Source organism: Nycticebus coucang, chromosome 11 (genome assembly GCF_027406575.1).
Source record: "Nycticebus coucang isolate mNycCou1 chromosome 11, mNycCou1.pri, whole genome shotgun sequence".
Lineage (NCBI taxonomy): Eukaryota > Metazoa > Chordata > Mammalia > Primates > Lorisidae > Nycticebus > Nycticebus coucang.
Window position 1 is genome coordinate 126,514,921 of NC_069790.1, and position 25,241 is coordinate 126,540,161.

General features: G+C 41.9%; 2 protein-coding genes across 3 annotated transcripts in view; one reads left to right on the forward strand and one right to left on the reverse strand.

Annotated features, from left to right (window-relative positions):
- UBE3C (ubiquitin protein ligase E3C) overlaps nucleotides 1–25,241 on the forward strand; it is a 129,816-nt gene that overhangs the window by 62,090 nt on the left and 42,485 nt on the right. For both annotated transcript variants that reach the window (XM_053608439.1, XM_053608440.1), the window contains exons 14-18: nucleotides 3,645–3,749; nucleotides 6,750–6,837; nucleotides 10,666–10,763; nucleotides 12,611–12,743; nucleotides 19,084–19,331. In XM_053608439.1, the coding sequence (XP_053464414.1) occupies nucleotides 3,645–3,749; nucleotides 6,750–6,837; nucleotides 10,666–10,763; nucleotides 12,611–12,743; nucleotides 19,084–19,331 (672 nt within the window). The remainder of the gene's footprint in view (nucleotides 1–3,644; nucleotides 3,750–6,749; nucleotides 6,838–10,665; nucleotides 10,764–12,610; nucleotides 12,744–19,083; nucleotides 19,332–25,241) is intronic.
- Nucleotides 1,725–2,542, reverse strand: LOC128598158 (40S ribosomal protein S6-like). Its single transcript, XM_053608441.1, has one exon. The coding sequence runs from the start codon at nucleotides 2,504–2,506 to the stop codon at nucleotides 1,757–1,759; it is 750 nt and encodes a 249-aa protein (XP_053464416.1). The 5' UTR covers nucleotides 2,507–2,542; the 3' UTR covers nucleotides 1,725–1,756.

A 25,241-nucleotide genomic window follows, 5' to 3' on the forward strand; every position in this document is an offset into this window, starting at 1 on the left:
TTAACAATTGCTTTTCACAACTTGGACTATATATACTAACTTTTTTGGTTGCAATACTATATCCAAATATCAGTCATCTCCATTCAGATATGTCATAAAAGCATTAATAGCCTAAAGTCATCTAATTTATGTATAAATTTATTATATGATAATATTATGTTGTCTTATGAAGTGATAATACAGGTAATAATTAAGAATATTTCACTGGGTGCGGTGGCTCACGCCTGTAATCCTTACACTCTGGGAAGCTGAGTGAGGTGAGTGGATTGCCTGAGCTCACAGGTTTGAGACCAGCTTGAGCCAGAGCAAGACCCCATCTCTAAAAACAGCTGGGCGTTCTGCCTATAGTCCCAGCTACTCAGGAGACTGAGGCAAGACAATCACTTGAGCCTAAGAGTTTGAGGTTGCTGTGAGCTATGACGCCAGGACATTCTACCAAGGGTAACAAAGTGAGAGTCTGTCTCAAATAATAATGATAATAGGGCTGAGCCTGTGGCTCAAGGGGGTAGGGCGCCAGCCCCATATGCCGGAGGTGGCAGGTTCCAGCCCAGCCCTGGCCAAAAACTGAAAAAAAAAAAAATAATAATAATATTTTCTTTTTTCTTTTCTTTTTTTTTTTATTGTTGGGGATTCATTGAGGGTACAATAAGCCAGGTTACACTGATTACAATTGTTAGGTAAATTCCCTCTTGCAATCATGTAATAATAATATTTTCACAAGGGTAGTTAAGTGTGATTTTCCTGCAATCATCAGAGCCAGTGAACTCTAACGCACTGTGGTCTTGTGATGAAAACGGTGCCTGTGAATTTATTATATAACCTTCAATTTGGGGGGTTGTCAAGTGGGATTTTTATAAGGAGTTTCTACACTTCTATGCAGTTGTACGTTTGATCTTCTAAATATGGAGGTTGAGGGAAGCCTGCTTACAAGTATCACCTATTTATAATTCAAATGGTACATGACAGAGTGTGTGTAACAGTTGAGTGTATTTTTAGGTATTAAATATATTAGCTTCTGAGCATTTATTTCAGATAAAGTTTTGATCTAGTGTGGAAGAACATGATATGTGAGATAAGAGTTAACACATCAAATAAATATAATCTGGTATATTCATAACTTGCAGCCTACTAGAACTTGTTTACTGAGCCAGATATGGCCAGTTTTTTGAAGACTTTCTTTTCTTTTTTTTTTTTTTTAGAGACTGAGTCTCACTTTGTCATCCCTCGGTAGGGTGCCATGGCATCACAGCTCACAGCAACCTCCAGCTCTTGGGCTTACCTGATTCTCTTGCCTCAGCCTCCCGAGCAGCTGGGACTACAGGCGCCTGTCACAACACCTGGCTGTTTTTTTGTTGCAGTTTGGCTGGGGCTGGGTTCGAACCCACCACCCTCAGTATATGGGGCTGGCGCCCTACTCACTGAGCCACAGGCACTGCCCTAAGATTTTCTTGTTTGCTATTTGCCTTTACTTTCCATCGGGCCCACCATGGCTCGCAAGTCAGAATCAAGTGGGAGCAGCTGGGAACAGCTGTCACCTGGCTCTGCCTCAATGAGGTGAGCTGGACTGACTTCTGGGCACTATGGGCATTTCATAAAGCTCCGGGGTTCTGGCCTAGCACAGAGGCCAAGAGTCCCGGGCCTAACCTGCCTGTTAGAATTCACTTTGGGCTGGTTTTTATAACATCTTATCTCAGTTTTTTTTTTTTGTTTTTTTTTAAAGATAAGAACTCATTTATTTGTTACTCAAAAACAATCCTTATTTTTGACTGGATTCAGACTTAGAAGTGGATGCTCTCAGAGAGGACAGCCTGCGTCTCTTGGCAATCTGTTCCTGGCGCTTTTCTTTGGCCTCCTTCATTCTCTTGGCCAAAAGTTTAGCATATTCTGCAGCCTCTTCCTTATTTTTCTTAGTATGCTGTTTCTTCAGAGCAATGCGCCGGCGTTTATGTTGTAAGACACGTGGAGTTACAAGACGCTGAATCTTGGGTGCTTTGGTCCTAGGTTTCTTACCTTCTTTGTTTAAGGGCTTTCTCACAACATATTGGCGAACATCATCTTCTTTAGACAGATTGAAAAGTTTGCGGATTCTGCTAGCTCTTTTAGGCCCCAGACGCCGAGGTACAGTAGTGTCAGTCAGTCCAGGGATATCCTTCTCTCCTTTTTTTACAATAACCAAGTTGAGAACACTCAGATTGGCATCCACAATGCAACCCTGAACAGATTTGCGCTTCCTTTCTCCAGTTCTCCTTGGTCTATAACAGGAATGCCCCTTACTCAGCAGCAGGCGGACACGGCCATGGGTCAAGACACCCTGCTTCATGGGGAAACCTTGCTTGTCATTTCCACCACTGATTCGGACCACATAACCCTTCCATTCTTCACCCAGTGCGTCAGCAGCAACTTCTGTGGCCATTCGCTTCTCATAGAAAGTACGAAGTTTGCGTTCATTGTCCACTTCAATGAGTTTCTGGCAGCCAGTGGCTGGGAAGGAGATATTCAGCTTCATCCTGAAGTATCTGAACGCCTCCCAGGCGCCACAGAAAAGAGCTTATCTCAGTTTTGATAAAGGCTCCTAGAAAACTTGATGGAGAAATATCCACCAATTACAAAGCTGTATTCAGATCTCAGGGGCTTTTACAGACGTCATTTTATTAGTGTGGTCATATGCTTATGGACAGAAAACAATCCCTTTTCTGTCCATAGGTAGGTCATTCAGATGGCGAGAATTCACTTTGGGTAGGTTTTTATAACATTTGATCTCAGTTACAAAATTTAATTGAATTCCCACTGGATTGACTGAGGCTGAGCCAGTCAACAGTTGTTCTAATTTTATTACTATTCTGATAATTCTAATGTATTATTAATTAGATGCAGTGTGTACATATAAAACTTGAGCACTTTTTTTAAAATAGTGCTATTAGATCTCTTTAATCATTTATTAGAAAATTGGCAAGTAATTATTGATCCCCAGTCGGTCACTGAGTACGTATTAGGTTCCCTGATAATTAGTTAGATTTGGTTTGAAGGAGCCAGGAGGAACCGTTGCTCATTTGGAAAAAAATAAATATAAAAGACTAAGCTATGATAATGTGTTGACAATTTCTGTCTACCGGACTGTTCTGGGAAGCTTCACCAAGGAGCTCAGCCTACATTTTTGTGGCATGGGGCTGCGAAGTCGAAAGTAGACTTAACTCAAGAGGCTTAGTGAAGGGAAATACTGAAATTGGTATGGGGCATATTTTGGGAAGGTGTGACAGTGACAGCTTTTCTTCCAGTGCCCTTGGTACAGTGTTTCTCAAAAAAATAACACATGCTATTTTAACTTAACGAAAGTTTTACAGAATTGCACCACATGGAGATGTTTTTAGTTGTAGCTCAAATGAGCTAAGCTAATCCATTTCCAAATTTGTGTTTCAGAACTTACTCACCATTCCCTTGTAATTAAAAAAATTCACATGTGCGTCTTATGTGTTCAATGTTCTATACTTATTTCCCTGCAGATAATTGCTTTGTACAGATTCTTACGATGGGAGGAAACAACGTTTTTTATTACTGGTTTGGTGGCTTGTAGCCTGACATGACTCCTGTGTCCCTGTGCTGCTCTGACCTTTTGTGACTGACGCGGACCTGTTCTTTCTCTTCAGGTTATCACCAATCTAGTGAAAATGTTGAAGTCCAGAGACACGAGGAGAAATTTTTGTCCTCCAAATCACTGGCTGTCAGAACAAGAAGATATTAAAGCAGATAAGGTGTTAATGAAACATCTTAATGATTTTTTTATTAAAATCACCTTAAAAAATTATTTTCAGCTTGTGTCTTTCTGAGGAGAAAAATAAGTCCTTTAAAACTATTTTATTACTTATCATATAATTAAATAGTAATGGTTAACCTTAATTGGTAACTCTTAGGTACTGTAATGCAGTGGTTCTCAACCTGTGGGTCGCGACCCACAGGAACTGTATTAAAGTGTGGTGGTATTAGGAAGGTTGAGAACCGCTGCTATAATGGGAGTTAGTAATATCATTGACTTAGATGTGCATTCTGAGTTTGTTTTTAATACCGGTTTTCCCTGTTAACCTCAAATTACACGTGTTGGGGCCTAATGATTATTGGTTGAGATTGAAAAAGATTTGCAGGCGGCGCCTGTGCCTTAGTGGGTAGGGCGCTGGCCCCATATACTGAGGGTGGCAGGTTTGAACCTGTCCCCAGGCCAAACTGCAACGAAAAAATAGCCGGGTGTTGTGGTGGGCGCCTGTAGTCCCAGCTACTCTGGAGGCTGAGGCAAGAGAATTGCCTAAGCCCAGCTTCTGGAGGTTGCTGTGAGCTGTGATGCTACAGCACTCTATCCAGGGTGACAAAGTAAGACTCTGTCTCTAAAAAACGAAAAAAAGAAAAGAAAAAGATGTTGCTTTTGTTGATATTAGTGATAAATATGTGTTCAGTACTTGAAATAGATCTCCTTAAGATTCTAAAGGAGCAGAGACAAATGTGAATATTACTAAGATCTACATCTAAAACAGATGCAATAATATAATATTAGAGAAAATTTTAAGTAATATTGACAGAGGACATCAAGTGTTTTCATTTTTGTTCTTCAGAAAAGTCATGAATGTATAATATATTCATTTCAGAATCTTGAGGGGGTGGGAGAGGAAATAAAAGGGTATAGAAAAAAGCAGGTTACAGAAATATTAATGAAGAGAAAACATGAGTATTTAGAACAATTTTATAGGCATCACTATGTCCTCATGAGCTGTTTTATCTTTTTTTTTTTGAGATGAAGTCTCACGTTGTTGCCCTTGGTACAGTGCCCTGGCATCACAGCTCACGGCAACCTCAAACTCTTGGGCTCAAGTAAAATTCTCCTGCTTTAGACTCTCAAGTAGCTGGAAGTTCAGGCACCCACCACAACAGCCAGGCTATTTTTAGAGACAGGTCTTGCTCTTCTCAGGGTCATCTCAAACTCCTGAGTTCAAGCAATCCACCTACTTTAGCCTCCCAGAGTGCTAGGACTGTAGGGGTGAGCCAGTGCACTTGGCCCAGATGTTCTATCTTTAAGTATACAGCTTCTAACTCTTGGCCACTGACAAGGTCTAGCAACCATGGCCAGTGGTATGGCAGTGAACAGCCTAGGTAGACAGGAGCACAATCCCTTGGCAGGGTCGTTGGTAGGCCTGGGGGAGACCCTACAGGATGGGTGTGCAGTCCTGTCCACTAGAGAGTGAGGGAGCCCAGGAAGGTTGTGGGGGCTGCGTGGCCAAATTTCTGGTGGGAAATCTGACCTTAAATGACCCAGTCATCAGAAGTGCTTAAATCTGTGATGTAATGATGATACTAAACAGACCACTTTGTTGGTCATTTTTATAGGCTACAAAGGAGTCACTTCATTTTGCAGAAATGATGAGCTATTTAGCCTGCCGTTCCCCAGGTGGTTGGGGATGTGTGATCTTTCTTGTAGAATTCCAGCTGATTAATACACGAAGCTGGAATCACCCCATTCTGCAGGACCTTGGGCAGTGCTGCTGTCATGTGGTGTGTGCACTGGGCCTGCGGTCTGGACCGTGTGGGAGCATCCCCCGGGATGAGGGTCTGGTGCTCATTTCTGCCTTACTCCAGAATGCCTTGTTATGGGAAAATAGCAGCTAGACCCAACAGCTTGTTTCGGGACTCAGTTGTTTTATGTTTTGGCTCAAGTTCTTTGTCTCATTCCCAACCCGGAGCACAGTGCACACACCCACACTAGGTGTGGCTTCCGTCTCGGCAGTGCTGAGCACAAGCAGCACCTCCTGAGTGTGAGCTCCCGGCCACCTAGAAAGCGGAGGAGTTAGAGGTGCATGTTTAACAACACCATGAGGATATAAATCCAGATTATGGGACATTTTACATTAACAAAAGTTCCTATTTCTTCATTAAATATTGCAAGGGGGCTCAGTGTTTAGGGCACCAGCCACAAAGACCCAGGCTGGTGGGTTTGAACCCAGGCCTGCTAAACAACAGTGACAACTGCAACACAGAAATAGCCAGGTGTTGTGTTGGGCACCTATAGTCCCAACTACTTGGGAGGCTGAGGCAAGAGAATCGTTAAGCCCAAGAGTTCGAGGTTGCTGTGAGCTGTGACGCCACAGCACTGCACTGAGGGCGACATAGTATGACTCTGTCTCAAAATGAAAAAAAAAAATATTGCAAGGGATTGGGCAAACTGGCTGACACCTGTAGTCTCAGCGCTTTGGACCCAGGTGAAAGGGTTGCTTGAGCCCGGGAATTTGAGGTTGCAAATTCTGTGAGCTGTGACGGTGCCATTGCCGTTGCTCTCTAGCCTGGGTGACAGAGCAAGACCCTGACTCTAAAATAAGTCAACAAATAAAAATTAGAAGTGTGAGTGACAGAGCAAGACCCTGACTCTGAAATAAGTCAACAAATAAAAATTAAAAGTGTGAGTGACAGAGCAAGACCCTGACTCTAAAATAAGTCAACAAATAAAAATTAAAAGTGTGATATGTTTGGCTTCATGAAGTAATGATACTATGTTGAATTACCATGTCTAGATTCTATACCTGATTAACACAATCAGAAATTTCCTTCAACTGTATTTGAAAAAGTAAACTGCAAAAGTTTGAAAGTTCAGCTGGCATAAGAGAGGGCATGAAAAGAACATGATCAAGAGGGGTCCAGCTCACCAGAAATAAATGGGAAGCGCTGATTCTGTTCAGATGTGAACAGAGCAAGTGCTGAGCCAGGCTTCCCTGCAGGTCACTCAGCTCTACGTGCCGGCGTCCAGACACGCGTGGAGGTTCCGCCGCATGGGAAGGATAGGCCCGCTGCAGTCGACCCTGGATGGTGAGTTTTCTAGACACGGTGTATTGAGGAATGATTTTCATGCTGTAGAATTTACACTTTTTTAGTGTATAGTTGTATGATTTTTTTTTTTAAGTAATATCCAGTCGTATAACTCCCCCCTCCCCAGGACCAACCATGTAGAATAGTTCTATCACCCTCAAAATTACCTTGAGCTCCATGGTGGCCAGCCCTTCCCTAGCTCCAGCTCCTGACTGCACTGATTTGTGTGGGTACCTTCACTTTCCTTTTTGCAGACTGTCTTTAAGTGAACTTATGTGGTACATGGCTTTGTGTGTCTGGCTGTTTTCACTCAGCATGATGCATCTGAGATCTGCGATGCCGCCTGAGCCGGGGGCTGGTTCCCTCTCACTGCTCGGCGTTACTCTGTTGTATGGCTGGTGCCACAGCTTGGCAGTCCGTTCACCACCTGAGGGACGTTTGGTTATGTTTTAGTCTCTGATAATTATTAGCAACATCTATAAACATCCATGGACAGGTTTTTGTGTGTGAATATACCTTTTGTCTCATTTGGATAAATATGTGGGAGTAAGAATCCTGAGTCATTTGGCAAGTGTGCGTTATAAGGAACTGCACAAATGTTTTCCAAAGTGGCTGTTTTATTTTGTGTTCATGCCAACAGTGAACAAGTGTTCCATATCCTAGCAAATAGTTGGAATTGTCATTTTCCTTTTTTTTTTTTTTTTTTTTTTGAGACTGAGTCTTAAGCTGTCACCCTGGGTAGCACGCCATAGTGTCATAGCTCACAGCAACCTCAAACTCTTGGGATTAAGCGATTCTCTTGCCTCAGCCTCCCTGGTAGCTGGGACTACAGGCATCTGCCACAGCGCCCAGCTACTTTTTGGTTGTAGTTGTTGTTTGGCATTCCTGGACTGGATTTGAACCTGCCAGCTCCAGGGTATGTGGCTGAAACCCTAGCTGCTGAGCTACAGGTGCTGAGCCGGAATTGTCATTTTTTTAAAAAAGTTATTTTAGCCTTTTTTCTTTTTTCATGAGTCTTACTTTGTCACCCTTGGTAGAGTGCTGTGATATCACAGCTCACAGCAACCTGAAACTCCTGGGCTCAAGTGATCATCTTGTCTTAGCCTCCTAAGTATCTAGGACATACAGGCTCCTGCCATAACTCTGGCTATTTTCTCAGACGCTCTTGCTCAGGCTGATCTCGAACTCCTGAGCTCAAGCAATCCACCCACCTTGGCCTCCCAGAGTGCTGGGATTACAGGTGTGAGCCACTTCACCCACCCTTATTTTAGCCATTTTAAAAGACATGCAACAATGCCTTATTGTAATTTTGATTTGTTTTCCCAAGCTGACTAATGATGTTATCTTTTCACGTACTTTTTTTTTTTTTTTTGAGACAGAGCCTCAAACTGTCTCCCTGGGTAGAGCAGAGTGTGTGGCATCACAGCTCACAGCAACCTCCAACTCCTGGGCTCAAGCGATTCTCCTGCCTCTGCCTCCCAAGTAGCTGGGACTGCAGGTGCCTGCCACAACTATTTTTTCGTTGTGACTGTCGTCGTTGTTTGGCAGGCCCAGGCTGGATTGTAACCCACCAGCTCAGGTGTATGTGGCCGGCGCCACAGGCACTGAGCCTTGCGTACTTTTTAATTATCAAATTTTGAGAGTTTTTAATATATTTTGGATATACTTCCTTTATCAGACATGTGATTTACAAATATTTTCTCCTAGACTGTGGCTTATCTTTTTCTTTTCATAGCAGTGTCTTTTGAAGAGCAGAAGTTTTTAATTTTGATAGAATCTCATTTCTTCATAATTTTCTTATGTGAGCGGTACTTTTGGTGTGATATCTAAGATACCTTCACTTAATATAGTGGATTACTTTTCTCTTCTTAATATTAGCTTGTTAGCTCTTGCTCAGGTGAGATATGCAGGATGTCATATGTTCTTAAAGTTCATAGGTGTTTATAACTTACGAATTTCAGTCTGATTGTGTGCGAGTGGGATGCCTTTTGTTCTTGGTTCTTATTGCTTCTCGTTTCTGGGGTCGGAGGAGAGGGTCTGCTAGAGTTGAGTCTCTCATGACTGAGTATTTGGTAATCTTTGTGTGTTTTGGAAATTTTCCTGGTTTTTTTTTTTTTGTTTTTTTTTTGTAGAGACAGAGTCTCACTTAATGGCCCTCGGTAGAGTGCCGTGGCCTCACACAGCTCACAGCAAACTCCAACTCCTGGGCTTAAGCATTTCTCTTGCCTCAGCCTCCCGAGTAGCTGGGACTACAGGCGCCCGCCACAATGCCCAGCTATTTTTTGGTTGCAGTTTGGCCAGGGCTGCGTTTGAACCCGCCACCCTCGGTATATGGGGCCGGCGCCTTACTGACTGAGCCACAGGCGCCGCCCAATTTTCCTGTTTTTTTTATACCATAGTTGACGAATCTTTGCTGGAATCTGTGAGGCTGGTATTTACTGTTAGATTTTAGGAAAAAACTTGGACATCAAATATTAGAATCTTATGTCAATTTGCTTAATGTTTTATAGATGCTTCATATTTTGATCAGAATTAGTTTATCAACAGTTTCTATTGACTTTTGTACTTTCCTGTTTTGTTAGAATTGTTACAAGATGTCATTTTTGTTTTCTAAAATTTAATGAAATACCAGGAGGTTTTGTTTTGTTTTTCTTTGCAAGACAGTAAAGATTTGTGGGAATAAACAAATACTTTGTTATTTGAATCCAGATCAACATGTGGAACATTTTGTTTTATTTACTAGAATAACCATCACCATATGTACCATGTTCTGTTTGTTTTTTTGCCACCAAGTTATACCTTCTGGTTTTGTCTCATGGAACAAATTTTGAGGTTTAAAATATCCTGTGTTCTCAAAGGTTTGCACCCAAATATTCTTTAAACATGAATTGTTGTCTTATAGTATTTGTTTTGATGTTATTTTTTCCAACGATGGCAGCTACTTGGGAGACTAAGGCAAGAGAATCACTTGAGCCCAAGAGTTTGAGGTTGCTGTGAGCTGTGACACCACGGTATTCTATCTGGTGAGGGAGACAAAGTGAGACACTGTCCCAAAAGAAATAAAAATTCCAACTGGTGCTGTGCCTGTCAGTCAGTAGGCTCTTAATAAATCTACTCATATTTGGGGGGTAAATATACCATAGGTTTCAATAGAATACGTTTTATATGTTTTACTTATATACAGAGTATAGAAGGGAATCTTACAGGAGTCATTTAATAAACATAAAAATCTTCAAGGTTTTTCCCCTTCCTTGAAATGAGTTTGCAAAAGCCAAGTATTGATTTCTTGTGCCACCTGCCTCTTTCTTGCTGTTGGAATGCAATAGCACATGCATTTATTAATGAGGTACTGGCCCACTGTGTGCACATAGCCCTCTCTCTAAGGCACTGTCTGGTATGCTGACCATTGGCCTGGGAGAAAGATCGTCAGTGCACTAGGAGGAAAAGAATCACAGATGGGGATGGGGGCCCTTTCTACTGTCAAGACTTGGCTACACTTGAGCTTCACTAGCTGTGCCAGGTGTGAACTTACGGTTTGCTAGGCATCTGGAGAGGTAACTTGGTACTTGATTAGGAAATCTTTACTATTGGATCAAGATATATATAAGGGCAGCCACTGGGGACTTCTTTCCCAATCTTGCACTGTGCTGGGACCAGTCACGTGGTTGAAAGATTTTATGTTGGGCTGAAGAGGGCATGTTCATGGGATTGGAAGTTGATAGGTTATTTTAGTAGTCTTAAGAATGATTTTATAAATGTTGACCTTAATGACTAGCAGTGGAATGGAAAGTACCAATGAACTAATTAAGTTTTTTAAATGTATTACAGTGGGTTTGGAGTCCCCACCACTGTCGGTATCTGAGGAAAGACAGCTCGCCATCCTAACAGAGTTGCCTTTTGTGGTTCCATTTGAGGAGCGAGTAAAGGTACACAGTTTGTTTCTTTATTGACTAACTCACTATATGGTTATTTATCACTTTAAGGTTTTTTATTGTGTTAGTGTTAAAAAATGAACACATCAACCAAAAATATCACAGGAGATGCCTAGTGCTTTGCTGGTTATATAATTTATATTTTTCTCATTCCATTTTAATAGCTAACAATGATTTGTAAAACAATGGTACTTCTTTGTACAACTGAAAATATTTCCTTAATTATAACTGGGTTGAAAGTTTTTGTTTTATTTTTCCTGAGACAAAATCTCTCTCTCTCTCTCGCCCAGGCTGGAGTGTTGTGGCCTCACCCTGGTTCACAGCAACCTCAAACCCCTGGGTTCAAGCGATCCTCCTGCCTTAGCCTCCTGAGTGGCTGGGACTACTGGCCAGTGCTGGGCTCCTGAGCTCAAGCAATCCTCCCACCTCAGCCTCCCAGAGTTGCTAGGATTATAGGCATGAGCTACTGCACTGCATTCATGTTAAAGTTACTTATCACATACACTACTTTAAAAAAAAAAAAAAAAATGGACCAGCTCAGCAGCTAGGGCGCCAGCCACGAACACCAGAGCTGGCAGGTTCAAATCCAGGCCAGGCCTGCCAGACAACGACAGCTACAACCAAAAAATAGCCGGGCATGGTGACAGACAACTGTAGTCTCAGCTACTTGGGAGACTGAGGCAAGAGAATCACTTAAGCCCAAGAGTTTTAGTCTCTCAATCTCTTTACAGGGTGAGCAAAAGAAAAGTTTCTTCTGAAACAGTTAGTGTTTGTCATTAACAATCACACGTGGTGTCACATAATCCCTGGGCTCCCTCTACTGGATTATTAACATCAGGTGTTCAATGACATGGTCCACTTCTGGATGAATTAATGTCACAATAATTTTGTCATGGAGATATTCCTTCTGTTACTTGTATACGACTTTACACAGCTTTTCTTCTGTCTTCCCTCAGCCACCTAAGTTTTTATAAAGGATTTATAAATGTAACTTTACTATAGGATGGGATTTTGAAATTTATTGTAAAATGGGAGTGAGTATTAAATACTTAATGGCCTGTAGTCCCAGCTACTCAGGAGGCTGAGGCAAGAGAATTGCTTAAGCCCAGGAGTTGGAGGTTGCTGTGAGCTGTGTGAGGCCACGGCACTGTACCAAGGGCCATAAAGTGAGACTCTGTCTCTACAAAAAAAAAAAAAAAAAGAAAGAAATACTTAATGGCTCAGCGCCCATAGCACAGGGATTATGGCACCAGCCACATGTACCGAGGCTGGCGGGCTCAAGCCCAGCCCAAGCCAGCTAAGCAGCAATGACAACTACAACAACAAAAAAATAGCTGGGTGTTGTGGTGGGTGCCTGTAGTCCCAGCTACTTGGAGGCTGAGGCAAGAGAATCGTTTAAGCCCAGGAGTTAGAGGTTGCTGTGAGCTGTGATGCCACGGCACCCTACCGAGGGTGACATAGTGAAACTCTGTCTCAAAAAAGAAAAGAAATACTTAAATATGATACAAATTATACATTTATTGATAAATCGAGATGTAATGCTTTGACTATTAAAATTTCAGGGATTAAAGATATGCCAAAGTTAAGATTTATTTACTAGTTTTTCCTTTTGGTTGCTTATAATATAAAGTCTGTTTTTTTCTTTTTGAGACAGAGTCTTAAGCTGTCACCTTGTGTAGAGGGCCATGACATCCTCGTTCACAGCAACCTCAAATTCTTGGGCCCAAGCGATATCCTTGCCTTAGCCTCCTGAGTAGCTGGGACTACAGGCACCTGCCACAACACCTGGCTAATAAAGTCTATTTTTTTAAAATAACTTTACAACTTTCCCTAATTTTTAGATTTTTCAGAAGTTGATTTATGCAGATAAGCAAGAAGTTCAAGGAGATGGTCCATTTCTGGATGGAATTAATGTTACAATAAGAAGAAATTATATTTATGAAGATGCTTATGACAAGCTTTCTCCAGAAAATGGTATATATAATTTTCTGCATGTTTATAATTGGCAGGAGTGGTCTAGTAATTGTTTTAGAAAGTGATGATCATTAAAACAGTAATTTTTTTAACACCGAAATATAATAAGTCAAATTTGAGAGATGTATATTATCAAATAATATTCATAAAATTGACAGCTATTGCAACAGAAGACTTTAAATATTGATTTTCTTTTTGTAGAGACAGAGTCACTGTACCGCCCTCGGAATATTGATTTTTCTTTTAAAGACAAGAAACTAACTCCCCTCTATAGTTGTTTGTCTTCAACATTTAGTTTTATAGCCTATAATTTTACATCTTTTTTTTTTTTTTTTTTTTTTTTTTTTGAGACAGTCGCAGGCTGTCACCCAGTAGAGTGCCATGGCGTCATAGCTCACAGCACCTTCCAACTCTTTGGCTCAAGCCTTGCTTCAATTTTTTTATTTTTAGTAGAGATGGGTCTCACTTTTGCTCAGGCTGGTCTGGAACTCATATGCTCAAGCTATCCACCCGCCTCACCCTCCCAGAGTGCTCAGATTTCAGGCATGATTCACCATACCTGACCCTATATCTTTTATATAAATACATGTTTATGTAAATATCTTAAATTATGAGCCAAATTGAATATACTAAAATAAATCCTGTTACAATCCAAATTTCTTTATGAGAAGATTGGTGTGCTTCTATGGCAATGCTGTTAGTAAAGGAGAATTACATTGTGACAGTGATTTGGGTACAGCTGGGGGCCAATCACACAGTTTATCTTACGTTCATGTTTGATGCTCAGTGTTTACAGTTTTTGTATTATTATCTTACATATTAACCATTTTAACTTCAGAGTTTATGATACTACGTTGAATCAAATGTCAGGTCAGTGAGAAGTTGAATACAATATATAAATCAATGTTGAATCAGTGCAGAGGGAATTAAAAACGAGACTTATACAAATCTTTGGGAGATGGTAGGTTGTCAGATCTGAGATAAAAATTCCTTTTCTTCGAGGGGAGCAATTTAATTTTCTTTTAGAAAAACAAAACCTCCAGGTTTTAATAAATTTCATTGCTGAGATAAAGAGGTAATCCTGTCATGCTGCTAGAGCAGTGGAGGAAGCAGCTTCAGTCCTCCCTGCTCCGCTCCGGCTCCGTTTCCACTCCCTCTACTCCTGATGTTCCCTCGGACACCTGATGTCAGGGACTGAGACTGAGGTCTAGCTCAGGTCTGAGTGCAGGCTGTGACCTCTCTACCTTGCCATGTCCCTCTTGCCTAGTTTGTTTTCAGATGTTACCTGTGAATGAGTCGAAATCAGGTAGTCTCGCTCCTAGTCTGATCATTGAATTGGGAACTTGAGAAGGTGGACATCCTTCCGAAGACACAGTCCCCCTTCCTTGGGTCCCACAGTACTTCATAAATCCGTTCTAGTAGATATTGTGTTGGATATCCTATTAGCAGATTTTGTATTTATATCTCCCACTTGACCGTGAGGTCTTTATAGCCTGGGATGGAATCGTTTATCTTTTGTTCAGTGTAACAGCTTATGTTCAATAGATACTTGTTGAATTTGTGATTGAACTCTGGTGGAAAAAGTGGATATGATAAAATCCAAAATAGATATGCAGATGATTGGCATAGTCTTCAGAAAAGAGCGAGATGCTTAGTATTGGAGGGGTGGTTCCTGTGTCTATGGGTGAGGGCACAACGGTGGCCTGGGCTGGGACTCAGCTCCACCTGCGCGTGGGTGACTCAGGCTTCCTAGGGATGTTGGGTATGTGGGGGAGAGGGAGAGTGCTTCAGCTGGAGTAGAATGTGCTTATTTAACAGCAATTTTAAGTTAAATTATTTCATGTAGATGGTTTTTAGGATATTATTGCCCAATTATAGCAAACCCAAAATTTCCTAATGAATCCTTAAGCTTTAAAAATTATTCAGGCAGCACCTGTGGCTCAGTAAGTAGGGCAGCGGCCCCATATATCAAGGATGGCAGGTTCGAACCGGGCCCTAGCCAAACTGCAACAACAGCAAAAAAAAAATAGCCAGGCATTGTGGCAGTCACCTGTAGTCCCAGCTACTTGGGAAGATGAGGCAAGAGAATCTCTTAAGCCCAAGAGTTTGAGGTTGCTGTGAGTTGTGACGCCACGGCACTCTACCGAGGGCAACATAATGAGACTCTGTCTCAAAAAAAAGAAAAATTCAAATTCTGACCATATCCAGCTCCCTAAGTGCATGCCAGTAATCACATTAAGGTTAAAGGATTTGGAAAAATTTTCCCATAATATTTGTATTTAAAATGCTTAAAATCTTTACAAACATTCTCTAATTTAGGTATTATTAACAAAATTTTTAATCCACATACTCTGATTTCACTTTAGATCGTATAAATCTTTCCCCTTTTACTAAAATTTTTAATCCGTGTGTTAATATCGACATTTTGTTAGGCAAATTAGTAGAATTGAACATCGTCTCTGAAACATTTAATTTAGGAGAAAGGCATTTGAAGTGCTTTGTTGGCTGATCATTTACATACAATCAGTTAATGTGGTTATTTCATATATCATCCAGTCATTAAGGTAAACCCCTCCTTGTGGGTGCTCATTATCGAATTTCATCTGGGAAGGATTCACTGAAGTCTGGGTGTTAGCCCCATTTTACAAATGAATTGGCTGAGTGGTGCTCAGGATGTTTAATGACTTGCCTCTTGCACCCAGTGCTCAGAGAGCAAAGACCTCCCCGCAAGGCCACACACTTGGAGGCCCTCAAGCTCCACCCACACCTGCTCAGCCCAGCCTTGTCGCAGTGTCTTACCTTCCCCACGTGTAGAAGTGGTGGTGTTTACTCATGGGGCTGCCCTGCTGCAGGGTCTGACTTCCTAGTGAGCTCCTGAGGTCTTTCACCATCTAGGGGAGGAGTTGGGAGAGCTGGCCCTGAGCCGTGCTGTGGTCAGTTCTAGAGAGTTGCTTCTGTGTGCTTTTGTTGGCTGTCTGGTTTCATTTAATGGGCAGAATTAACTACATTATTTTCCCAAAGAAGAAATGGCAATAAGTTGAAATCAAATTAATATTTTACTTTAGTTTTTTCACCAAAACCTTACTGTGTAAGTAGATACTTCTAATTTGTTTGTAGAAACAAGTAGTGGGAAGATACCTAGAAGGCCAGATTGACTTCTGAAAATGCTGTGCTATTGTATATTGCCGTTTGCAGAAATGGTCTTCTGTGTGAGGTCATTAACCCCACAGAGACAGCAGCCCCACACCTTACTGGTGCTGCAGTTTGAAGGAGGGGGTGAAAGGCTGGACCATTGGCTGTACTTTCCCCACATACATGTTTACACTCAAGATGTTTACAGAATCTGCTGCTGCTAACCCCTGTCATAATATTAAATATGACAGGTAAATGCTTCTTTTCTTGCAATTGGGTATTGAGATGAGAGGCACATACAGTATTACATGAGGTAAGAAATACCTAGATATATTTTTGTGTTGCCACTGTGATTGGCCATTAACTTTCTTTTGGCATTTTATCTATAGCTTGAAATTGAACATTCAGACTTTGTAATCATATTAATCAAGATAGATGCAAATAACATGTTTGTGGATTTAATTATTGGTGTTCTTCATTTAAGTATAGTTTTAAAAAATAGAAAAGAGGGGGCGGTACCTGTGGCTCAGTCGGTAAGGCGCCGGCCCCATATACCGAGGGTGGCGGGTTCAAACCCGGCCCCGGCCAAACTGCAACCAAAAAATAGCCGGGCGTTGTGGCAGGCGCCTGTAGTCCCAGCTACTCGGGAGGCTGAGGCAAGAGAATTGCTTAAGCCCAGCAGTTGGAAGTTGCTGTGAGCTGTGTGAGGCCACGGCACTCTACCCAGGGCCATAAAGTGAGACTCTGTCTCTACAAAAAAAAAAAAAAAAAATAGAAAAGAATATGTCTTAGTGGAAAAAAGCCCAGGTTTTGTAGGGAGTGCACATCTTTAAATTATGTTAATACCCATTACATTACTAACTGTGTCACTTTATAATAAACAACCTTTCTTGTCCTTGTTTTTGTTACTGTGAAATGGGGATACTTCTTAGCCCAGAAGCTGTTAAAGGATTTGCAGTAATCGGTGTGAAATTTCTAGCATAAATTCTAGCTGGGGTAAATGATTCCTTTACAAAGTAGAAGAGCAGGCTGTAGCCAAATGGTTAGATCTGCTCACCCTTCTCCCCAGGGAGACAGAGCTGGTAACACAGTGGTGACAGGGCATGTTGGGTCAGCATTTGTGCCCCTCCTGACCACACGTGGGCAACTTATCTCGTCCATTTGTTCCTTGGTCCTTTTTCAAAAATGAATGGAAAGTTGTTATTCCTGTGCATAGTAGCTGCAAACCTCAGTCAATGTGATAAGTTGTATTTGCCCTATTTGAAAACACATTATAGCATATTTATACTTCAGGTATGTAACTTCAAAATTACTGACACCTTTGCATAGCAATATATAGAAGAAACAGTTTTGAGGAGATTGCCTAGAAACTCTACTGAGCATGCCTTCTGCTGAACCCCTTTCCAGAGAGATGCCCAGCTCCTATATGTGCGGGTGACTGTGCACTGCACCTGAGAGGTGGCTGCTGTGGGCAGCCTGGGAAGGACTGTGAGAGCAAGTGGGCCAGATGCTGTCGTTTCCTCTGCTGCCCAGACACTGCGCAGCAGCCCAACCCGCCTCTCCCTCCTCCTCCTTCCCCCTCTCTTTTTTGCAGAGCATCTGCAGATCCTTCATGGGGAAAGATGAAGGACATTTCACTTACTTTCCCAGAGTGTTCTCTGAGTGGCCTGTCCATCAGAGCATGTCTTATTTGGTTCTCCTAGCTTTGACGTTTAATAGAATACCTCTCTTGACTTGTATTTGGGGGCTGTATCCTAAAGCCTGTTGAAGGTCTGTGGTATTCACTGCAGGTAAGCGCAGGAGCGTGTGCTCTCTAGTTAGGGGAACCTATACAAGAAATCCTCTCCACCGTCCGGAATGGTAGCAGCTTTGTACCTTTTTATTTAGACAGAGCCTCAAGTTGTCACACTGGGTAGAATGCCGTGGCATCATAGCTCACAGCAACCTCCAACTCTTAAGCTCAAGCGATTCTCCTGCCTTAGCCTCCCTAGTAGCTGGGACTACAGGCGCCTGCCACAACCCCCAGCTATATTTGGTTGCAGCCATTATTGTTGTTTAGTGGGCCTGGGCTGGATTCGAACCCACCAGCTCAGGTGTATGTGGCTGGCGCCTTAGGCGCTTGAGCCGCAGGCACAGAGCCTGCTTTGTACCTTTTTTTAATTTTTAAATTTGTTCTTTGCAGCAGATTTTATGGTCAGTAATTTCCCCTTTTTGTCCAACCAAATATAGCTTTTAAAAATCACAAAGATTTGAGAAGATTGTGATTTCTACAGCCATGTGGGAGCCTCTAGGATGCTACCAATATGCTGGACCTTCTCTGGCAGTGGATACATAGAGCTCACTTTGCTGCTAAATATACATGTTATTAATATATACAATCTCTCAAGTGGTATCTCTCACACAAGAGAGACATACAGAAAGAGATATTCTCTGTACTTCTCTGTGATTATTACAATAAAAAGGTCAGGATTGACACAGAACCAAAAAAAAAAAAAACAATCACGTAGATTCTGGAGTACTCACTCCCCACTCCGTTGTGCTCACCTCCTTGACGCCCCTGTTCATTTTCTTGGTGGTGGGGGCCTCCTCCAGTGCTGTCTACGCCCTCAGTTCTGCTAACTCTCCTGTAAAGTGCTCTGTTCTGTCAGATCCCCTGGAGCAGGACTGTCCAACCTGCATCCTGGATTATTTGAGACCTTGTTTTGCTTGCCTCTGGTATCTCAAAAATGTGCAGGGACCATTTTTTTTCTCTCATCAGCTTTTGTTAGTGTTTGTATATTTAATGTGTATAATGTGTGGCCCAAGACAACTCTTACTTGTGCACCAGAAAAGAAAAAGGGTTTAGGGTGGCACCTGTGGCTCAAGGAGTAGGGTGCCAGTCCCATATGCCGCAGGTGGTGGGTTCAAACCCAGCCCCGGCCAAAAACAAAAAAAGAAAAAGGGTTTAACACTCTTACTAGAATATGGAAAAATAAAATTATTTTTCTATAAACTTTTCTCTCAGTTCCATACTGTTTTTTTCCTTTGTAGACTCTGGGGAAAATAAATATTGGTCAGTCTGTTTTGTTGCTGCTTTAATATCATGGCTGTTTTGAGTCCTGCATCGAAAACGCCCCTCCTGTTCCCCTCCTCCTTCAGAAGACTTCCTGTGAGGCTGGTTCTCCTGGTCCTCCCTTCTAACATCTTGCCCTCCCCTCTTTTTAAACAGAGCCTGACTTGAAAAAGCGCATCCGCGTGCACCTGCTCAATGCCCACGGGCTGGACGAAGCTGGTATCGATGGTGGCGGCATTTTCAGAGAGTTTTTAAATGAACTACTGAAATCAGGATTTAACCCCAACCAGGGTTTCTTTAAGACTACTAATGAAGGGCTTCTGTACCCTAACCCAGCTGCTCAGATGCTTGTGGGAGATTCTTTTGCCAGACATTACTACTTCCTGGGCAGAATGCTTGGAAAGGTAAAGTATTCTTTATATAAAAATATATTTAAGTCTAAAAGGTGATGGCATCTTATGTTTCTGTATTTATTACGTTTTCTATGTTTGCCGTAAAATGTTACTTTATAAAAAAAAATTCCGATCCTAAATGTTCGAAAACCACTACTCCAACTAGAGACTTTCATGGTTATAAGTTCTATGGTTTGGTTGTCCCTCTAAAAATCATGTTGGGGGCGGCACCTGTGGCTCAAACCCAGCCCCGGCAAAAATAAATAAATCAATAAATAAAACTCATATTGGAACTTAATTCCCACTGTGGCAGTATTGGGTGGTGCCTTTCAGAGGTGATTGGTTTATCATGGGAGGGGACCAGAGGGAAGAGACCTGATCAGTCCTCCCGATGTGTGATGTCCCATGCTACCTTGGGACTCTGCAGAGAGTCCACAGTACGAACACCACACCAAACCTCAGCCTTCCCAGCCTAACCTTAAGAAATAAAGCTAACTTCTGAACAAGGTAGCCAGTTCCAGCGATTCTTTGATAAGCAGTGGAATGTGGACTAGGACAGTAGGTTCCTGCTTAGTGATTGTTAGTTTGCTGGGACAGCTGCAGCCAGTCACCTCAAACTTGGGTGACTTAGCCATACAGAAATCCATTCTTACTACTCTGGAGGCCAGAAGTCCAAAACCAAGCCGTTGGCAGTGTCAGTCCACTTTAGAGGCTCTGAGAGGATCTGCTCCCTCCTCTCGTCTTCAGGCCTCGCCCGGGTGGTTGACTCATCACTCTGCTCTCTGCCTGTGTCCTCACAGGGCTTCTCCCTATGTGTCTGTGTCCAGCTGCCCCTCTTATAGGAACGCCGGGCATCGGATAAGGGGCCCATCCTCATCCAGTGTGACCTCATCTGAACTGGATTGTCTGCAGAAAACCCTATTGTGAAAGAAGGTTGTAGTCACGGGTTAGGGATTGAATTTATCTTTTGGGGGACACAGTTCTACCTGTTACCATGACATTGAGTCCAAGTGGTAAATTGAGTGCATAAAGCTCAGTATTCAGGGGTTATTATTAACCAGTTATATCAGCCTTCAATTAATAATTAAGATAATATTATCATGATTATTTTATGTAAGAATCAGTCAGAGCTATAATTATTTTCAAGTTTGTAATAAAATGCCCTTATCACATTGGTGGTCCTATTCTCTGAGGTACCTGTGAACCCCATAGAGCATAGGACATGGAGGTTGCCCACTTGAGAAGCAGCTTAATTAAAAATCAGTGCCTACAAGACGGATTACACTGTTTGTGACTTTTTGTTTATATAACATCTTCATTGAAATATAATTCACATTACATAAAATTCAGCATTTTAAGGTTTGCAGTTCATTGGTTTTTTGTTTTATTGTTAAGGATACAAAAAACCGGGTTATACTGATTGCATTTGTTAGATGAAGTCCCTCTTATAACTGTGTCCTGTCCCTAAGAGGTGTGTCACACCCATAACTCCCCACCCCCATTTGGGTATTAATGTATTCACTGAGTTATAGCTAATTTCAGAGTAGTCTCTTTATCCTAAAAAGGAAACCCCATGTTCCTTAACAGACATTCCTCATTCCACCCCAAATCCACGAGCATCAGGTGACCACGAATCCAAGTGGATTTTATCTTCCTGGATACTTAATATAAATGGAATCACATAACACATATGGCCCTTTGTGGGGTTTTTTTGTTGTTTTTGCAGTTTTTGGCTGGGGCTGGGTTTGAACCTGCCACCTCCGGTATGTGGGGCCAGCGCCTTACTCCTTTGAGCCACAGGTACCGCCCCACATGGCCTTTTGTGACTGGGCTTCTTTGATTTTAGTGCAGTGTTTTCTAGTTTCTTGTGTATCATAGCATGTGTCAAAATCCAACTCTTTAATGGCTGAAGAATATTTTATTGTATGGACTCACCACATTTGGTTTATCCGTTCATCCATTGGTGGACATGTGAACTGTTCCCACCTTTTGGCTGCTGTGAACAGTGGAGTCTGAGTCCTGTTCCCTTGATACCTCTTTCAGGCCCTTTGGCTGTACAATACGGTCTTGATTGCTGTAGGTGTGTGTGTGTGTGTGTGTGTGTGTGTGTGTGTGTGTGTGTGTTAATAGGAAATGGGAATGTGACCCCCTCGCCTAACAAATAATTCTCCTTTATTTGTATCTCTTTGAGATCTATTATTGCAAGATCAGTTATTATTTGTTCCGGTTCCAAGTGTTGCTGCTCTGCTAATGTAGATTTTAAGTGTTTTTAAAGTGATGGGTGCCAACTTGACCTTGCTGCTATAGCGGTGTGTATCTTCACTGTTAGGCTCTTCTGACTGTACTAACAAACTTCAGACATTGATCTCATGTTAGGTTCCTTAGCATAGAGTCTAAACAGATCATTTTCTCTCTCTTTTTTTTATTGTTGGATTCATTGAGTGTACAAGAAACCAGGTTACACTGATTGCATTTGTTAGGTAAAGTCCCTTTTCATTTTCTTTTTTTAATTAATTTTGGAGGGGGGGGGATTGAGACAGAGTCTCACTGTCACCCTAGGTAGAGTACCATAGCATCACAGCTCACAGCAACCTCAAACTCTTGGGCTTACGTAATTCTCTTGCCTCAGCCTCCCAAGTAGCTGGGACTACAGGCGCCTGCCACAACGCCTGGCTATTTTTCTGTTGCTGTCATTGTTGCTTAGCTAGCCCAAGCTAGCTTCAAATCTGCCACGTGTGTATGGCCAATGCCATAACCACTGTACTACAGGCACCAAGCCTTTAATTAATTTTAGTACGTTTAATATATCTCCAAGTTTGGAGCTGTGTGCTGGCTTTGGTGTCAGCTCTCAGTGAAACAACCTGTCTCTCCTTGTTGGTAATCACAGACTCTTACTGAAACTCAGTTTCAGCTTCTTCTGGAGGATGTAAATTTCATAACTTGTTTTATGAAAATCTTGAAAATGATGTCTTATAGTTCTTTCTATTTAGGTGAGCCCAAGAACCTTATAAATTAATAATGTTAATAAAAGTAAAAGGCGAGCCTTTCTTTTGCTTTATTTTTGTGGTTTTCACACAGTGTAGCAACAGGCAGAAAATAGAGCATTAATTTTGTCTGTATGAATTAAAGCTTATTAAAATTGCATATTTGGGGCGGCGCCTGTGGCTCAGTCGGTAAGGCGCCGGCCCCACATACCGAGGGTGGCGGGTTCAAACCCGGCCCTGGCTGAACTGCAACCAAAAAATAGCTGGGCATGGTGGCGGGCTCCTGTTGTCCCAGCTACTCGGGAGGCTGAGGCAAGAGAATTGCTTAAGCCCAGGAGTTGAAAGTTGCTGTGAGCTGTGTCATGCCATGGCACTCTACCCAAAGGGCATAGTGTGACACTCTATGTCTCTACAAAAAAAAATAAAATAAAATAAAATTGCATATTTGTCTTCCTGAATGTTTTAAAATCATCCAATCTTGATTAATGTAGAAACTAATAGTTATAAAAGTCTAGTGAGAAGAAACTCGTTCTTTCCCTCCATTTATTGACACTGCTTATGGTGAAAATTATTCTGAAGATGGTGCCTCACTGTACAGCACTGCAGAGTCAGAGGTACCAGGTTCCAGGGAGAATGTGTCATCTAAACCTTTCTCCCACAAATGAAATTTATGTCAGTTATATCTCGATAAACCTGTTTGAAATAATTAAGTTTAGAAAAAAACATAGTTATTTGAAAATGATGGTAAAGTTAGTTTTGCATACTTCAGACTTCCCCTTACGTTCCTGCATGGAAATTCCTAAGAGGGTGCTAGTTTCTAAAACGTGTGATTATCGTCCGATTACAAATGGTTAAACTTTGTACCAACATGCTAAAAATTGCTCAGACCTAAGTAAATGTAATAGTATAGCGCTAATAGTCTGGTACCTGAGCACTAAATCCTTAAGAGAGGAGAATTGTATATTGATTGATTATGATATTTATTGGGTCATAATGTATTTAAATTTTCTTTAATGCATATGTTAGTGATTGTTTGCTGTGACAAAGTGCAAAGAGGTCTGCAGGCGCGATCCTGCCTGGGAAGAATTACCTCACGTCACTGGTCTCTTCTCAATTAGAAGTTCCATTAGCAGATGATTCCTGCTTCTGCTGTGGGTCGTAATTGCATTTTATCGCCTGTAAATCAGCCTCCAGACAGGGACTAAATAAACAGCTCAAGGATGTGGTAATGTCATCCTGAACTTTTTTTTACAGATAGAAGCACCTGGGTCCATTTAAACCAATTAAGCTCAGAATATTTATTGACGCCCATCTTTTATCATATTTGAATTCTATTTGAAAATGGCTTTTTTTCTTGTTTCAGAGTATTGATTTAATTGGAACAGAATGCCTATACATCAGATTATTTGATAATATTTTGGTCATATATTGGAAAGTTTTAATTAGCAAATTGCGTGACTTCAGCATGGTTTACAGTTTAGTATTTCAGTAGAATTTAGCATGCCTTTGTGTATCATATAGTGTGGGGTTTTTTTTGTTTTGTTTTGTTTTGTTTGTAGAGACAGAGTCTCACTGTACCGCCCTTGGGTAGAGTGCCGTGGCGTCACACGGCTCACAGCAACCTCTAATTCTTGGGCTTACGCAATTCTCTTGCCTCAGCCTCCCAAGCAGCTGGGACTACAGGCGCCCGCCACAACGCCCTGCTATTTTTTTGTTGCAGTTTGGCCGGGGCTGGGTTTGAACCCGCCACCCTCGGCATATGGGGCCGGCGCCCTACTCACTGAGCCACAGGCGCCGCCCCCATATAGTGTGATATTGACACTTAATGGCATAACTGGAGATTTTTCAAAAGTTGGGGGAATGTATTTTTCTCTGTCATTAGTATCATTTTATAAAATGCTCGCTGAAATTGCTGAGGCTTTAAAACTATAGACTGAGGTGAATACTAGTAATTTGAGCTACGTTAGTCCTTGAAGCAAAGCTTGTCTCTCTTAGGATCTTGTGTGGAGCTCTGAGCTCATCACAAGGTGGTTTGCGTGAGTGTCCACATCTGGCCGTCACCAGACTGTGCAACTCAGGTCACTAAAGTCCTTTCCCTTAGTAATCTGAACGTAACATTTAGTGAAAAGTGGCTCCTGCTGTGCTTAGCACAGAGCTTCCAGCCAGCGTGGGGCTGGTTTCTTTCTTCCCTGATGTGAGCTGATTCCACAAGCTGGCTTTCTTTGGTTTTCACACTTGTTTTTCATAGACGGTTCGTTCTGAATTTGACCTTGTTAACCTTATACTATTTTTGGAAGCAGAAAAAGCACAGATAATAATTTAATAATAATTTACAAATGATTACTTTGTTTGATTTTTTTTAACCCTTCTTGAATTGTACCTGCTTTTACAGTATACTAATACTCAGGCTCTTTTTCATTCAGAGCTGTGGGCAGTGCCCGTGGGTCAAGGAGTAGGGCACCAGCCCCATATACCGGGGGTGGTGGGTTCAAGCCCAGCCCCAGCCAAAAACTGCAAAAAAAAAGAGAAAGAAAAATTATTTTCATTGCTACTTCAGAACTGTAATTTTTGCTACTGTTATTAATTGTAATGTAAATATCTGATATTAGGCGACCCCTGTGAAAGGGTCGTTTGGGTTGCAACCCACAGGTTGAAAACCGCTGGCTTAAGCAATTCTCTTGCCTTAGCCTCCCAAGTAGCTAGGACTACAGGTGCCGGCCACAACACCTGGCTATTTTTGTTGTTGTTGTTGTTGCAGTTGTCGTTGTCTTAACAGGCCCAGCCGGGGTTCGAACCCTCCAGCCTTGGTGTATGTGGCCGGCTCTGTAACCACTGTGCTACGGGCATCGAGCCTCTTCCTCTTTTTTTCTTTTCTTTCTCCAATAACTTTCTGCATGTGCAAAGGCTCATACTTTCCTATGTAAGTTTATTTCTTAAG

Bases quoted from the DNA above. Each gene is read 5' to 3' on its own strand.
- LOC128598158 (XM_053608441.1), bottom strand. From the start codon at position 2,506: ATGAAGCTGAATATCTCCTTCCCAGCCACTGGCTGCCAGAAACTCATT.